The 18,453-nt window shown below is 39.0% G+C and overlaps 1 protein-coding gene across 6 annotated transcripts in view; it reads right to left on the reverse strand.

Annotated features, from left to right (window-relative positions):
- The window catches only part of LOC101735342 (neuropeptide CCHamide-1), a 37,938-nt gene extending 20,023 nt beyond the window's left edge, over positions 1-17,915 (reverse strand). The window contains exons 1-2 of one of the 6 annotated variants that reach the window (XR_009973350.1): positions 4,413-7,577; positions 2,698-2,814 (exon numbers count right to left, since the gene is read on the reverse strand). Coding sequence is in view for 4 of the 6 variants with exons in the window: in XM_038011800.2 (XP_037867728.1) it covers positions 2,698-2,800 (103 nt within the window). In the remaining 2 variants the exon portion in view is untranslated. Of the gene's footprint in view, positions 1-2,697; positions 2,815-4,408; positions 7,578-10,122; positions 10,205-17,836 lie in introns of those variants that run through there. The other 5 variants (XR_009973349.1, XM_038011800.2, XM_062668963.1 and 2 more) reach the window with 5 other exon arrangements.
- Between the last annotated feature and the right edge of the window lie 538 nt (positions 17,916-18,453).

Here is an 18,453-nt window from a genome sequence, read left to right on the forward strand (position 1 = left end):
ATCGTTTGTTTCACGGTTCATTTCGCGATACGAGCGATGCTTTCAGTTTTAACAATCCACACAATGTTCGCACGAATGTCGGATGTACTATCCGAATTGGCTTACATAACTGATCCTATTTGTAATCCGTACATTTGCTTGAGGCATTTCTTCTCGCTAAAAGGGCGTAAATGAGATTCACAAATCACTCCGAAAAACTGGGACATTTTTCAAACACGTCGTGTATTATTTCAATATAATGTGGATCTGTTACAGCCGGATCACACAGGTCGTAATAAAAACATATTTTACTAAACTAAGTGAAGTTTATCAATGCCACATATATCGTCTTCTCGCATTAAAACTGTATAATCTCAAAACTTACTAATTTTACAGGAGAGTGTTTTAAAGGTTTAACATGTACTATTTTTAATATAAATCATATTTGCAACATTTATTTTTTATTTTAATCCAGTTAAATTATCTATCTTTTAAAGTAAGATAAAATTCTATATTAATTTTGTTAATAGTAGTCAAAACATAGGTAAACTAACAAAAACGCAACTACCCTCTTTTGACAGTATTTATAAGAAAAATACTGGTGATACCAAATATTTATGCATATTAACTCAATTTCGAATATTTTTGAAGATTGTACACTTTTAATGCGAAAAGGCGATATATCTCCATACATATACTTCATATATAATAAATAATAATAAAATAATTTATTTCCTTTCATACAGATTTAGATTATTACAGGTAGATAAAACAAGTAAAGAAATAAAACCGCAAAAGAAGGTAGGTGGCTTAACTAATGCTGCTCAAAGTATTAAATGCATCAAAAACTGGTCTGATTTTCAGTCACCCCCGTTCCCCTTCGGTTTATTGCGGAATTTAGGGCTAGGTACGTGTGCACAGACTTAAAACGTGATATAAACTACAATAAAACACATACTTCATACATATATGTGTAAAGAAAAACCTTTCTTATGTAATTTTTATATAAAATCTTTTTAGTTTTTTTTTAAAAAAGGATTTTTCTTTGAGATAAGATAATACGAGTTCAGTTTTATTTAATTCAAGAATACTCTATAAAGTAATCTGTAGAAAATAAAGGCTTTAAATTTTGTTTTCTTAATATTGTATAGAAAACGCAATTAACTCTTCATATCATTATACCTATACATGTTTGTGGTTTTATCAATAGGATATATGTACGCAATGATTTGCATTTTACATTATTTAACACACATCTTGTGTTTTTACTGGTGGTAGGACCTCTTGTGAGTCCGCGCGGGTAGGTGCCACCACCCCGCCTATTTCTGCCGTGAAGCAGTAATGCGTTTCGGTTTGAAGGGTGGGGCAGCCATTGTAATTATACTGAGATCTTAGAACTTATATCTCAAGGTGGGTGGCGCATTTACGTTGTAGATGTCCATGGGCTCCAGTAACCACTTAACACCAGGTGGGCTGTGAGCTCGTCCACACACCTAAGCAATAAAAAAAGTGTGGTTTTTATCATTGCGCCTTTTTTAATTCGATAATTTTCGACGTTTTTAAATATATATCTAACGTTGGTGGCTTTCTCATCGTGAAAATGAAACCCCAAATCAATTAAAGTGATAGATTTCAGTATATTGTTGTTTCGTTTTTTTTTTATTGCTTAAGTGGGTGGACGAGCTCAGATTCCACCTGGTCTTAGGTGGTTACTGGAGCCCATAGACATCTACAACTTAAATGCGCCACCCACCTTGAGATATAAATAAGATCTAAGGTCTCAAGTATAGTTACAACGGCTGCCCCGCCCTTCAAACCGAAACGCATTACTGCTTCACGGCAGAAATAGGCAAGGTGGTGGTACCCACTTCGCGCGGACCCACAAGAGGTCCTACCACCAGTAAAAAGTTTTCAAAGATTTTTTTTTTATATCAGACGTTACTTGGCATAATATTCTAATGTCGACGAACAACAAACACCCTAGCCACAAAATCTGTAAAGTATCCGAAATGAAACGTGTTGTCTCAAACATGAGATTAATATGTGCAAAGGGATTTTAATTATATCTCCGTCTCACCAAAGCCGAGGTAAATATAATGAATTGTTCTCACAATCTATACTAATATTATAAAGAGGAAAGATGTGTTTGTTTGTTTGTATTGAATAGGCTACGAAACTACTGAACCGATTTGAAAAATTCTCTCACTGTTTGGAAGCTAGACTATTCCCGAGTGCCATAGGCTATAACATTTTTTGAAAAAAATTAGGGATCCTTACTAAAACTCCAATAATATAACCCAAGTTGTAAAAAAATACCTAAAATATTCTTTACATCGCGTGCCCTGCGAAAACTATTGATGATAAAATAAAATAATGTACTAAGAATTTGTAGAACACATTACTATTTACAAAAAGTGTGCTGACAGCATATGTGTAACTATTGTAGTTGGGCCGCAATAAGCGTTCTTTTATTTAAAAAAATAAAACAACGTCAAATATCGTTGAAATTTTTGTTAAAGACCCGAGCGGAGCCAGAGCGGGCCGCTAGTTCTATAATAAATACATGACTAGTAAATAGCATTTTCAGTTTTAATTACGTTGAAAAATGGCTTGCAAGAATGTGGTGTTAAATACAGCTTAAAAAACCGAAACGGATTACTGTGATATAAAGTTTAACTAGAACGTGCAGCACATTGTAACAATGAATAATGTTCTTACCTGTAGCGCATTCCGCCAGACATATCACCAGCAACACAACTAGGATCCTTATCGTGGCTCTGTGGCCGGACCGTTTGTATGTCTTCTCCATTGCGAATGACATCAATGTTTGTAATCCTGAGTAATGAGAAAGTAGAAATTTTAAACATAATATTTCGAATTTATAACCCGGATGTTTTTGCAAATAATTCAAGCGTCGGTTGAAAACGTGGGCAGACATACTAACAATACTATTGAAATATGACCGGCTCTGGCATACATCTCAAACTTTAATATATAAAACATTTTAATAATCGATTTTATTATTTTTGTGATAATATATCGATGTTTTTATTTTAAGTCGAATAAAATCTGATCTAGCTCAGCTGTGATTAATTACTAATAGTATAAATAATATGTAGTAGTGACAGTTTTTAGTTGTCTGGAGTACTGACATCGAATGTACCGAGTTTCGTCATAATCGAATTACTTAGGATCGCATAGAGAAAAAATATAGGCCCAAGCATTTTTTTTTCATAGAAATGATGACTAATAAAAAGGTTTAAACCATACAATAAATTTAAAATCGTTAGTTTTAAAGCCTATCAAACTTCAGAAAAAATTTTCATCATTGAATCACCGACGCGTGACAGGTGGCGAATACTTCTTCTATTCGTAATAAGTCTACGTTTTTCATACATTTAGCGAAATTCATATCAGAGCATGACCCGGCTCTGTTACTATTTTATTTAAAAAAAAAAACTTTTATTATATATCAAACACTTAACTTCTACTTAAGGTAAAATTTAGCATTAGAAATCTTTAATTACTTAACAAAGTTTGAATTTATTTACGAAACTTGAATTCAACTGTAACAAGCAAACTACCGGGTGATTTAATTCAGTACGCTAAGTTACTTTGTTCTTAAATAATATTGTTGGAAAACTTTAAGTGAAGATAAGATTGAGATAACAGTTCATTTAACTAGGTTTTTAATTATTTTATTTATAACCAACAGAATTATAAAGTGTTGTTTTTTGAAGGGGTTTGAAGGGTTTGAGGGGGGTTGACACAGTGAGTACCACAGATTTTCCCCAAATTTTTTTTAATTGCTTCGTTTCATTCATGCATGACCCACCCGGTGTTAAGTGGCTACCGGAGCCCATAGACTTCAACAACGTAAATATCGAGACTCAGCTTGAAACGTGAGTGGATATTTTCAGGTTTATAGTGCGGGGAGATAGGTTCACGGGATTTAATAAAATTTACGCCTTAGTTGCACAACGCTATATTTCAGACTGACTTACTACTTACACACTACACCACCGAGGTTAAGCAAAAAATTTAGTATAACATTTTTTTTATATAATATATATAAATCACACACTATAGTTTTATTATATACTAGGTGTAACCGTCCGTTTCGCTGGCCATTTAAAATTAACATTATTATTTCTCACCCCCACAAAGATTCTCATCATTAACGCCCCCGCAACTGATGCAGGGAGTCCAACACTCATATAAATATTAGCCTATCCATTAAATACATGTATTTTCTACACGGATACCAAGTTTCAAGTCAATCGGATGCATGGTTCAGTAGTTATAACGAAACATCCGTAAGAACCACTGTAGATTTATATATTAGTATAGTATTAAAAATCAGAAGAAGAACCATTTAAAAAAAATTACAGTTGGGACACGTTTACAGAGACTTAAAACAATGACTCACGCACACCATGTCCACGACTACCTTCTCTCACGAACGCCACCGATCGAATGAATGTTTCGAGCAAAGGCGTTGCTATTTATAGGCACCTGGCGCGATGACGTGACTCTCGCCCCACCGCCTGACGTCACTGAGTAGAGGGGCCGGGTAGTGACAAATTCTCTAAGACGGCCTCTCCTGACAGCTGAACGGCCTCGTCAGCTTGGTTCCCTTCAAGCTGGTCTCCCTCGACCACCCCAACCTGGTCTTCCTGCTCCTCTTCAACACGATCACCATGGGACTCATTCTCATTGGATAAGTGCCCATCGTGTTCATCGTCATTTAAAACAGAAAACTCTTAGTAGGCTGCTCAATGTCTGTTCTTGCTATTATTAGCAGTCACCCACTCCAACCAGACCACAAGTGTGCACTTCAAGTGATCATATCAGAATAGGCGGCCACCAATATCCGTATACGTTAGGCACATACGGTATAGAAAAACGCTTAAAGTTAATTGTTTCGCCAATGAATGAGTCCGGATTCTCAGACACTGAGTAAACAATCACTTGCGTCATTGTCAATTGCCAAATGCCAACAAACATTGAAACATAACCGTTAGCATTACCATCCAATAACCACTATCGGGGTTTTTAGAGGGCAATATCAACTACGAAGCGTTGCCACAATGTCGGGGCACTGCCACAATGTCGGGGCAAAACAACAGCCACAATGTCGGGGCACAGCCACAATGTCGGGGCAAAACAACAGCCACAATGTCGGGGCACTGCCACAATGTCGGGGCAAAACAACAGCCACAATGTCGGGGCACTGCCACAATGTCGGGGCAAAACAACAGCCACAATGTCGGGGCACTGCCACAATGTCGGGGCAAAACAACAGCCACAATGTCGGGGCACTGCCACAATGTCGGGGCAAAACAACAGCCACAATGTCGGGGCACTGCCACAATGTCGGGGCAAAACAACAGCCACAATGTCGGGGCACAACAACAGCCACAATGTCGGGGCACTGCCACAATGTCGGGGCAAAACAACAGCCACAATGTCGGGGCACTGCCACAATGTCGGGGCAAAACAACAGCCACAATGTCGGGGCAAAACAACAGCCACAATGTCGGGGCATTGCCACAATGTCGGGGCAAAACAGCAGCCAACGGCACGCGAGCAGTGCGCGCAGTCTGCACGCCAAAAGTAGGCAGCGGCACGCCAGCAGTGCGCGCATTGCAAGGTGCTGATCAGTAGGGGCGCCACCGGCAGGCCCTCTGCGCCTCTGCGCGCCTCGGCCGGCACGCACCAACACTGCCTCTGGAGACCACTCACCACGCCAGGGCACCATGTGTGGCGGGCGTCCCGCTCGACCGTACTGACCGGATCGTAGTAAACCGAAAAACTGAACCATAACAATCATTGACAACACAAAGTCAAAACACAATAATCAGAAACTATAACAACTCATATCGTATAAAACGTTCTTGGCCTGGCTATCTGCGCAGCTAGTGTCATTTATGCCACCCATAACATTACTACAAATGATAAAACCAATACACATCACTTCACAATATAGAGTCAGCGACTCTCAGGTCATTACTAGACCAACACAACAATAGTCTCCTTTGAGACCAAGGTATCCGCTATACCACCAGCCGCCCATCGCCCTCTGAACAACTCACAAGTGAATTGCAGTTACGACTACGGACAAGTGCGTACAGTACGACCAAATAGTGATGGTATCAGCTATACCACTCGATGGAGGTACTCTTACCTCACTCATCACAGTCTTCTACGTTTAACTCGTCAGTAGCACTACTTAGAGGCAACTTTTCTTTATGCAATCATGAGTGTTATAGGTTCTATTACCAGATTCAACTACATCATCACCCAACATCATCATCATTGTCATCAAATTTTACTAACTTAGCCACATTGCTTCTATCGGTGTCGAAATCATTCAAACTTCTGTGAAGTCTTGCTTTAATGTTACGGGACTGATCCAAATAAAAATAATTCGACTCACCAGATTGTGGTTTTACATATACCGACAAAAATTCGACCAAATTCTTTGACTGCAGCTTAGCGTTGACCGTCGCCGCTTTTACTTGAGGATCGGAAATGCCTCGAATCACTATGGCGGTTTTTAATTCGTCCGAAAGCCCCTTGACGATGTTTAAACGTAAAAGAGACTTTCGTGCGTACTCTGCATACGTGGTGAATTTGTTGGAGTTTGTGCTCATTACGTCATAAAGGACAGTGGCCATATCAACCTCACGTGGACACAACGATCTAAACTCTGCTTTAAAATTTGTCCACGAGCGGTCTCCGGTCACCCACTCGTCTAACCAAGTTTTAGCATCACCACGTAAACAACCACCAATTCGCCGTAGGCATTCGCGATCGTCCCAACGATTTAATTCGCGAGCTCGATCTACTTCCGTACACCACGTGTCAAATTCATGGGCACTAGGGTCAAAGTTTGAGATGTAATAATGCTTAGATCTTACTTGAAGTAATGAAGAAAGTGCACCAACAATCCTGTCCGCCGTGCCAACGCTCGCATCAAGCAGCGCCTTGGAAGCTTGGCCCGTTCCGTGCGTCTCCGCATCAGCCACGGACACCTCTTTGGCCCCCGAAGCCGACGTCGGAGTGCGCCCTCCAGCGCTCGGATGCAGTAACGGAGTCGACGTTAATGGTGTCGTAACCGGCAACCGGCCCTCGATGATGCGGAAGCGTGCGAAAGATCTTGTTAGGACCGCGCCTCTCGAAAGTTCGGCAGGGCAGCCGTCCCAGCTCCAGTCTGCTCCCACGATGTGAGGCTGCACCATGTGTGGCGGGCGTCCCGCTCGACCGTCCTGATAAATAATCAAAAGGCATCATAGCCCCAACGAGTGAAGCAGCAGGCCGCAGATCGAGCGACATCGCCCTCTGCATCACTGCCAGTCGTACGGCACCGTGAAGTTGGCGGCTCGCGAGCATCACGTGCAGTGTGCACACGAGCAGTACGTGCGGTATGCACGCCAGAAACAGGCGAGCGCGCGCAGGCAGCGGCACGCGAGCAACACGCGCAGTCTGCACGCAAGAAGTGAGAGCGCGCGCAGTATGCACGTCTGAAGCAGACGAGCGCGCGCAGCCAGCGGCACGCGAGCAACACGCGCAGTCTGCACGCAAGAAGTGAGAGCGCGCGCAGTATGCACGTCTGAAGCAGGCGAGCGCGCGCAGCCAGCGGCACGCGAGCAACACGTGCAGTATGCACGCCAAAAGTAGATGAGCGCGCGCAGGCAGCGGTACGCGAGCAGTGCGCGCATTTTGCACGCCAGAAGTAGGCAAACGCGCACAGTTACGGCACGCGAGCAACACGTGCAGTATGCATGCCAAAAGTAGATGGGCGCGCGTAGGCAACGGCACGTCGCTTGCGTGCTACTGCCGCAGGAACCATTGAGGGGCCCGAGCTGGCGACAATGCCCGTGAGGCACCATCCTCACCATTGGGTAAGGTCCACGGATTGAGAAAAGTATGAAAGCATCAAAGTAAGCAGTAATTGTAAAACAAAACAAAGTTCAGAGTTTTACTCTACTGTGGGCTATTTGAGTCCTTTATCCCACTTCTGATATTAAAAATCAGAAGAAGAACCATTTAAAAAAAATTACAGTTGGGACACGTTTACAGAGACTTAAAACAATGACTCACGCACACCATGTCCACGACTACCTTCTCTCACGAACGCCACCGATCGAATGAATGTTTCGAGCAAAGGCGTTGCTATTTATAGGCACCTGGCGCGATGACGTGACTCTCGCCCCACCGCCTGACGTCACTGAGTAGAGGGGCCGGGTAGTGACAAATTCTCTAAGAATAGATTATATGTAAGGTTTCGTTCGATTTTTATGGATAATGTCACATTTTCCATTGATATAAATTTTTTACATTAGCTCCTATCCATCCATCCAAAACACCGAATCACATTACGGCTTCACGGCAGAAATAGGCCGGTGCAGGGTTGTGGTTCTTCCTCGTCCGCGCTAACAAGAGGCCACCAGTTTATTTACATTAAGGCACCGTGGAAAGTGAGATGGGGATTGCCAATGTGACCTAGAGTAATGTCAAGGAGCAAGCATAAGATAGAGTCAAGTAGAGACAACTTGTGAGAGCCTTATGTACCAGCGGAGTACCCTAGGACTACAACAACAACAACTCATTAATAATAATTTATCGATCAACTTGTAAAAACCCGACCGTAACACAGTCGATCTGCGGAATACAAGTGAAAATGTAACTAAGCCCCTTTGTTTTAATAAATATAACTTAATTCAATTACCCAGTTTTGAAACGTAAAGTCTAAGTCTCTTGCGGGAGCAAAGAAATGAATTATTCAATGGGACAAAATTAATATTTCAAGTCGTAAACGGCAACTGTGTATTAAGTCTGTCATAGAGACTATATCTGAGGAAAAATAAATAAGAGATATAATCAGGCTACTTAGTTGGAACAAGTCATAAGCATTTACTTGTGAAATAAGATTACTATAAATACAAATGTATTCAAATATTTTTCAGGCTCAGTGATCAAAGCAAGGAAAATCGAATGTAATTAAGAATGTTTGGGTAGCTGATTTATTTTATAGCCCTTATAATAATAGGCAGACGAACTTGCGGCCCTGATGGTGAGTGGTTACCGTCGTCCATGGACATCGGCAATGCCAGGGACAGAGCCAAGCCGCTGCCTACTGTATTTTTTTTTATTACATTTACATGCAGTGCAGTGAATATTAACAAGACCATAGGTCACTTTCTAGAAGATTCATTTAGCATTTATTAACTTTAATTTTTGGGATATTAAAATTAAATTTTGTCACTTTTGTCGTATGTAATTAAGTTCAGATTTGAAGCTGCTTTATCTGCATGATCTGATGCCTTTGAAATTAGAATCCTCTCCTCTGTACATACGACTAAAGTATATGTACTCCCAAAACTCGATGCTGAATTAGAACAGAAAGATCTCCCTAGTATATTATTAGCCAGTCACCATTCGATTATATGGACAATGTCAATTTGGAAGATCGTTTTTATGAACCCGCAATGTGATGCGAAGGCGGCTAGTGAACAGCAATGTATATTAAACTGACGCCAAGTTTTACGAATGTGTGATATTTAATATCATATTGTTTCGGAAATTTAGTTCTAGAAGCTATTTTTGTCGTTTCTGAGAACGTTTATTTTAAGCCAAGTACGCAAATTCTAAATTTACTTACTAAATATTATAATATGAATTATTGATTAAAATCTATTGAATTTTACTTCTAAATTAATAAATCTAAACATCTGATATTTAAAGTAGTTAAACTTTGTCTTTTACACTACATCATTTGGACTACAGCTTACCGGTGGTAGGACCTCTTGTGAGTCCGCGCGGGTAGGTACCACCACCCTGCCTTTTTCTGCCGTGAAGCAGTAATGCGTTTTGGTTTGAAGGGTGGGGCAGCCGTTGTAACTATACTTGAGACCTTAGAACTTACATCTCAAGGAGGGTGGCGCGTTTACGTTGTAGATGTCTATGGGTTCCAGTAACCACCTAACACCAGGTTGGCTGTGAGCTCGTCCACTCATCTAAATAATAAAAAATAAAATAAAAAACAAATATTTGAATAGTTCCGACTATATGCAACTGAGTGCGCAATATTATGAAAGATGAAGAGTGACAAATTAAAAAAGATCAATAATAAATTACAGCTCCCGAAGCGAAGCGAAGCGAGGGCGGGTCGCTAGTCTGCAATTCTAATTGATTTTTTGTAGCTCAAAAATCCGTAGACCTATAAAAATAATAGGTGTCATATTAGATATTAAATGAAAAAATAATTCTTGGTCGTCTACATTTAATCGATCCACGATCGTCGTCAACTAATCGAATTATCGGGACGATAATCGAGAAAGACCACTTCAAAACATCAAAAACAGCTAACATGGTTATTATAGTATAGTACCAAAATTATTTACTAAATATATCTTATTTTTGTTTTTTATTATTGCTTAGATAGGTGGACGAGCTCAGAGCCCACCTGGTGTTAAGTGGTTACTTAAACCCACAGACATCTACAACGTAAATGCGCCACCCACCTTGAGATATAAGTTCTAAGGTCTCAAGTATAGTTACAACGGCTGCCCCACATTCCAAACCGAAACGCATTACTGCTTCACGGCAGAAATAGGCAGAATGGTGATATCTACCCGTGCGGACTCACAAGAGGTCCTACCACCAGTAAAGTTATAACCACCAGTCTCCAGTGTATAATGGATTTATCGCTTCAGCGTTTGTCTTAGGTCGTTGAAAAGAGCGTTTATCTTCACAATGCATTTGCATGTCTTAAGCCACGGAGACAACTATTATCCCTTGTTGATGTAGACATCTTTTTTTCTTGCGTAGGCGTGTACAGTTGTTTCACCGTTCAGTGCTATGCTATTTAGTTCTTTATCCCATGTTGTTTATGTCAGATATTCCATTTAAATTCCTGGTTTACCTACGACCTTAATGGGTTTAAAGGTCGACAGCATAAAAGTGTTTGTCACGAGTCAACAGCTATTTTTAATTACTACGAGTGAAATACATAGTAATTTTTTTTGAAAATATTTATTATTTTTCATTTGAGGATTAGTAAATTGGGCTGGAGTATGTATGAGCAAATCCTTGTATTTAAACTACTGTCAAAAAAAAACATAACAAGCGCTACTCTACAGAGGTGTTTTTTTTTTTTTTTTATTGCTTAGATGTGTGGACGAGCTCACAGCCCACCTGGTGTTAAGTGGTTACTGGAGCCCATAGACATCTACAACGTAAATGCGCCACACACCTTGAGATATAGTTCTAAGGTCTCAGTATAGTCACAACGGCTGCCCCACCCTTCAAACCGAAACGCATTACTGCTTCACGGCAGAAATAGGCGGGGCGGTGGTACCTATCCGTGCGGACTCACAAGAGGTCCTACCACCAGTAAAATGATTTGATGCTCTGCTATTTATTCAACTAAAAAAACCTGATTTGAAGAAGTTATTTATAGCCAAAGCAATTATGAATGTAGGTAAATGATGGGATACATATTTTATAAGTCGCGTCTTACGAAACTCACTTAACAACTGAGCCGAAATGATTTTAATTAAAATTCTCATTTTGGATTTACGTATCATTACCGAGATCACAAGATGACGAATCACACAATTATATTTGTGTGTCGTGCATGTGATGTACTAGATGAACGATGTGTAGTTCATACTTAGAACATGAAAATGATTTTTACAACAGAAAATCTATTGTGTATCTTTAAATTAATACGTGAAGCAAAAACTTTGTATCCCTTTTTACGAAAATTGCGCGGACGGAGGAGTATGAAATTTTCCACACTTATAGAGAATATAGAGAAGAAGTGCACACTGCTAATATTTTTTTAAAATAATGCATAAAATATACATTAAATCAATAAAGAAAACGTTACACACACTACATACCATGTATTTGACGCACACACGCATGCATACTATTTATTGTCAAACTTTTGTTCTTGACGTCTGTGATCAAATTGAGAATAGATTAAATATTGTTTGTCTTTATTAATATTTTTTTATAGTGTAGCCTTGGCGAAATTTGTGATTATAGAAGTATAAAATACAATCATAATAGTGTACAAACTTACAATTCCAATTAATTATAGTCGAATTTGGACTACTGCGGGACCTCTAGTATTACTAAAACTTTTAATATTTCGAAATAAACGATTTCATGTAACTTTGACTATCTGTCGATTTGTGGGAACAGAAGATACGGTATAAAGTACGTTGCAAAATAAAATAAAAAGTTTCTATGCACTATTTACTTTGTAAGTGTGAAGGGTTTAAATGAAAAAAATTATTTTGGCCACGATTACCTTTCTAGCCTTCTAGCCTTCCTTCTAGCTTTCTGTCTATAGGTCAAAACGCAATTGCAGGATTCATACAGAAGGTATTTTTAGTTGAGTATAGATGACAGGAACATAATAGATACCAAGGCTCGAAGTGTTTTGGTAATCATTTATGCAGCCTTTAAAACCCAAGATAATACAACAAGAGAAGGAATGACTAAAATAAAAAAAGTAACACGTTGATGTTAATCACTTACAAATCTAAAGTAGTATTTTCATTAGTCGATTGTTCTTCTTGAGGACTAGTCAATGGCGTCAAGTAGCTTATTTGTAAATTAGAGACGATTATTTCAAAGTTCAGTGCATGTAATTAATTTAATAGTACCCACAATGTGGAAGCCCGTGTTAGTTTGTACTACCGTTCACTATAGTGTTTTAATTTAGTACCTGAAGGAATCTTCTGGTATTCATCTTTTTTTTATTTCTTAGATGGGTAGAAGAGCTCACAGCTCACCTGGTGTTAAGTGGTTACTGGAGCCCAAAGACATCTACAACGTAAATGCGCCACCCACCTTGAGATATAAGTTCTAAGGTCTCAGTATAGTTACAACGGCTGCCCCACCCTTCAAACCGAAACGCATTACTGCTTCATGGTAGAAATAGGCGGGGTGGTAGTACCTACCCGTGCGGACTTACAGAGATCCTACCACTAGTAAGTAATCTATCTATAGTAAGTTATAAAGAAATCAGGTTTTGAAGTGCGATGAAGAGATGTTAAACAGGAGTATTTTATTGCCTACCAATAATTAATATTAGGCATGTTCAAAGATATAAATGATTGATAAAATTATCTGGACTATAGATACGACATCTAAAGGCAGACCTTTCTTTAAAAGTTTCCCTCAATTGATTGATTGAGTCGTTAAAATTTTCAAATGTATTACAAAAGTTTTATACATTACGTTTTCTCGGTAAAATGATGAACTAAATTAAATTATTATATTATGTAATTTCCCTTTAAAGTTTTTTAGAGATCACTAGTATGAAAGGATTAATAACATTAAGAAATTATCTGTTATAATTTAGTTTTGTTTTTCCTTTTTCTTCTTCTTTTTATTGCTTAGATGGGTGGACGGGCTCACAGTCCATTTGGTGTTAAGTGGTTACCGGGGCCATCTACAGCGTAAATGTCGCCACCCACTTGAGATAAGAGTTCTAAGTTCTCAGTATAGTTACAATTTTCTACAACTTATCTATTGCCTTTGTAGGCAGACGAGCATACGGCCCGCCTGATGGTCCATGGTTTTCGTTACCCATGGATGGCAACAATGCCACGGGCAAAAATGTATATTATTATACTAGTGTTAAGAATTTTTGTACGTGTTTGTATTTTAAGAGGCTAAGAGGCTTGATTGACTGACTGTATTATACCATTCCATGGCAATCATTACAAGGAGTCCGACTTAAATGCTTGTCAGTATAATCGAATTTTAGCGTTAATTGTAATATAGCTCTGGTTAATTCTATGTTGTAGTGTAGTGTAATTCGACTAACTTTCATTGTCCATTTTTTCCTACCTAAGCTGGTAGGTAGCCTAGAGGTTATGCCAGCGAACTGAGCGGTGAGCTTACGGGGCACCTGAGGACGTTGCTAATACTAGTCCCAGCAAGAGCAGTGCTTCTCAGAATCTACCACCGGATCGAAAACGCGAGCCACTGAGATGATCCGGCGAGAAACTCAGTGGGCTACATTGTCCCAAATGAATATTATCCGATATCAAAAATGACAGCCGTTGAAGTTTTAATTAATTTAGATTATTTTTGTTTTGGGAAGTTTGTGCCCTTAAGTCCGGAACGAAGAAATTCGACGGAGAAACAAAGTCGACGACATAGCTCTCAATGTTAGCAAGCTAAGGTGGCAATGGGCCGGTCACATCTGTCGAACCAGTGGGGGAGGGAATTCCTCGAATAGAGGCCATGGATGGGTACCAGGAGCTACTTAGTGCGCACGGCTGGAAGTCTTTGGATGCGGAAGGCGGAGGACCGCATTCTGTGGAAAGCGTTGGGGAAGGCCTATGTCTAGCAGTGGGCAGATAAAGGCTGATGATGATGATGATGATTGTTGTATGTTAAGCGTGTGATGTTCATAATATTTTTGTCTAAATCGGCAAACGAACATACTACTGAGCGGCTGCCTACTGAAAACTATTTCTTCTCTTATTTTGTTATTATGACTATTGTTGCTTTTCGTGTTTGAATGGAAAAATAATATAGAAAAGCTCTTCATCAAACCGTTCCGATAGATTTGACATTCGCAATTTATTCTGATCCCGTGGGACGTTAGCGTTCGGGAAAAACCGTACACTAGTTGTTACAAATTAATAGGGTTTAAACGTAAAATAATAATGTGACAATACATATCGTATTGTGCGAGCATTGTTCGGGATTGAATCTTTGAACACGCAAACGAATACTGAATTTAGGGGTTTATTTGTTTTTTTTTTTAGTACTCAATTATTGCTGGACAACCGAATGCTTTTTCAGCTGCGCTAGGATATGTGAGCTAGCACGCACTCGGTGCCTTCAAAAGTGAGCTAGCAGCTTAAGGATAGCTAGCTTCGCGAATGCATCTACTACCGGATTAGAAACTTTCGATTTTGATATAAGCTTTACCTGACGTTAAATAATAAAATTGTAATTTTATCTCAAAGTGGCCATGTTAAATTTATAATGTTTACTGTGTCTGGAAATCACTTCAGAAATTTTCTGCAAATCTAGAGAGAGAGCTATACGATACCTTCACAATAAAGGAATAATATTTTATAATAAAATATGAAAATAATCAATAAAATTTTATCGTAAATTGTGTGCCCCGACGAGTAGGTCGAGCAAGCTCAAATTTTGTCTACTTTTTTTATTGCTTAATTGGGTAGACGAGCTCAAAGTCCACCTGGTGTTAAGTGGTTACTGGAGCCCATAGACACAACGTAAATGCGCCACCCTCCTTGAGATATAAGTTTGAAGGTCTCAGTATAGTTACAACGGCTGCCCCACCTTTCAAACCGAAACGTATTACTGCTTCACGGCAGAAATAGGCAGGGCGGTGGTACCTACCCGTGCGGACTCATAAGAGGTCCTACCACCAGTAAAATCAGTACATCTATCTATAACGCCAAGAGTCTCCGAAGAAGCTGACGTATGATGTGAAATCAGAATCTATTCCTCTCTTATAAGTCTCACGTTTCCATTCTGTTGCAATACAGTTCCTTTTAGGATATCTGAAAAGTCTTTTCCTGTAAAATCACCTTGGACATGACTCATGGCAATATAATTATGGAAGTGGCGAGCAACGCAAAGAAAAGAAAAGTCCAAACACTACAATACCTAAGTGTTTTCCGTTAATTTTGACTAAAAAGTCTCTGTTCTTAAATTACTGTCAATATTATGGCGCTAGAATTAATTAATCTTCACGGATCACGATGAGCTTATTAATTTTTTTGATATTAAGGACCCAATCTAAAAAATGTGGTAATGTTACGCGAGATATTCCAGAAAAGAACCGAGTGATCACTGTGTATTTGTTCTAATGAGCAGATGAACTCACGATTGATGATGCTAAGTGGTTACTGGAGGCCTTGAAGATATTTTTGTGGATGTTTTTTTTTTATTACCCTTGTATGCAGACGATCATACGGCTCACCTGATGGTGAGTGATTACCGTCGCCCATGGACTTTAGCAATGCCAGGAGCAGAGCCAAGCCGCTGCCTACCGAATTGTGGAATATGGAATTTGTGACAGAGGAAACAAATATGTTTATAATTCAGCTTGTCGGAGATGCAATTGGTTCGCACTCACTCCGGCATATTTGCCTTCCGGTGTGGGATATCTGAGATTACAATGTCATTTGTATCCCTTAGTTGCTGTCCCACAAGCACCGACCCTACCTATGTAGTCCCACAATCTAGCATACCACCAGTATGAAAAAGTAATGTGTTATTTTGATACAGGTAAAGCTGCAACACTTAGTACGGAAACACCGAACTTCTGACCCAATAGCCCACAATCGATTCGTTATTCGTAATAGTTGTTAGTGATTTTTTTAGGAAACAGAATAATAATCAATCCTCGGTAAATAATACTTCGAATTGCAGTGAACTGTGACTTTTAAACCTTAAGTGACAAGCGTGCGTAGATGTCAGCTTAAAAAGGCGGGGCCTCTAAGCGTTCGAGGGCCTTAAAGGGCCTAAGTACAGAAATATCAAAAGGAAATGGAAATGAACGCTTTCACATAAAAAAATATGATTTCAAAGCACATCGTAGCAAACTTGCATAAGCTTAATTAACAAGATGTTTATGTTTTGCTCTACATTCCTGCTTTCCCACAGTTCTGGTATTGAAATCTAGTATTTTTCTTTACGGAGTTCTTTCGTACTTGGCTGGTCCTAACTAGGTATGCGCTTAATAAAGCAAAGAGGATTTATGTTTTGATTTTTTCTCTTGCTGTGTTATCTGTAATTTTTCCCTGCCTATGCTGGTAGCCTAAGATTATTTTTCAGCTACGCCCGGACGGATAGGTGAGCTCACGGGCTCAACCTGAGAGAATTTGCTAACACTAGCTCTAGCAAGAGCAGTGGTTCGCAGAATCTACCACCGGATCAGAATCGCGACCCACTGAGAAGACCCGGCGCGAATCTCAACAGGCTATGTCTATGGGATAGTTCGTCGTAATAGACGTGTTCGACGAGGACGGTGATGAGTTCCATATGATATAATATAATTATTTTTATCTCACAGAAAAAGACTGCTACATCTCTTCCCTTCCCTTTAAAAGACAGAACGCGCTCTTAACTGGAAATAGGCCGAAAAGTGGCACTGAACTATGCAGACCAGATATTTGATTGTAATATACATCTATAGTTTAAATCACACTTTAAAAACGCATAAAACAAAATATCTATAACGTTTTTAGTAAAATAACTGAGTGTTACATAACTCATTTTAGTTTTATTTAAGAAAAGTTTTTGGCCAAAAAAAAAATTACCCTTTTTAAAAACTTTTCATTTCAATATATTTAACTATACACTCGATATGTTACAGATGGAAAACAAACGCGGCACATTATATTGAAAATTAAAATACTGCACTTTGTAATTTAATTAAAATCTTAGAAGTCGACCTCTCGTAAAGGGTCAATTAAAATTGTAAACGAAGCTTATTCCGGTCTAGTTGAAAATGGATTCGAGTTAATACTAATTAATATCATTTTTGGTCATGATTAAATTAATACTAATAGAATGCTTATATTATTATTTAATCAGAAAAAACAATAAGCATTTCAAACCTTGTTCTCTTCAGATAAAATTAATAAAACTTAATTTTAATTTTGAATTTAATGTTAAATTACGCATTATCATATTACAATTTTAAAAGACACCTATTAAAATTATAAATAAATCTACACGGTAAGCTTCTAAAAAAAAAAGGAAAAAATTATGATGATGAAATTATAAAATCGATGACGCCGGTCTAAAAAAATTACAAGTCAAAATTACTTACTCAGTATTCCTAGTCCTGCCTAGTCGACGTTGCACAGCAGTCTGTTGACCGCCCTGGAGTTACCATCCCTTATATACCCGTAACTCGCTCGACACACACGGTCTCGTAAAACGACAATTCAATATTATCATGTACGTGTTATTTGTCATTTGGAATTTTTGCTCGCCACACATTTGTTATGCCACAACCTCTTTGATTGCTATCTCACTGAACGATTAGGGCTACTGTCGCTGCACTCTTAAAGATTATTATCGTATAGACAATGTATTTTTTTTGTATCTTTAATGCCAGCTAGAATGTTGAACTTAATGAAGATGTCAACGAAAAAAAAAGTTTAATTCTATGTAGACTAGACCTTCATTGCTGCACTCTCATGACGTTTTTTTATTGCTGGTGGGCGAGCTCACAGCCCACCTGGTGTTAAGTGGTTAAATGCACCACCCACCTTGAGATATAAGTTCTAAGGTTTCAAGTATAGTTACAACGGCAGCCCCACCCTTCAAACCGAAACGCATTACTGCTTCACGGCAGAAATAGGCGGGTTGGTGGTACCTACCCGCGCGAACTCACACGAGGTCCACCAGTAAAATAATATAATTCCACATCATTTCATACAA

This window comes from Bombyx mori, chromosome 6 (assembly GCF_030269925.1).
Source record: "Bombyx mori chromosome 6, ASM3026992v2".
Lineage (NCBI taxonomy): Eukaryota > Metazoa > Arthropoda > Insecta > Lepidoptera > Bombycidae > Bombyx > Bombyx mori.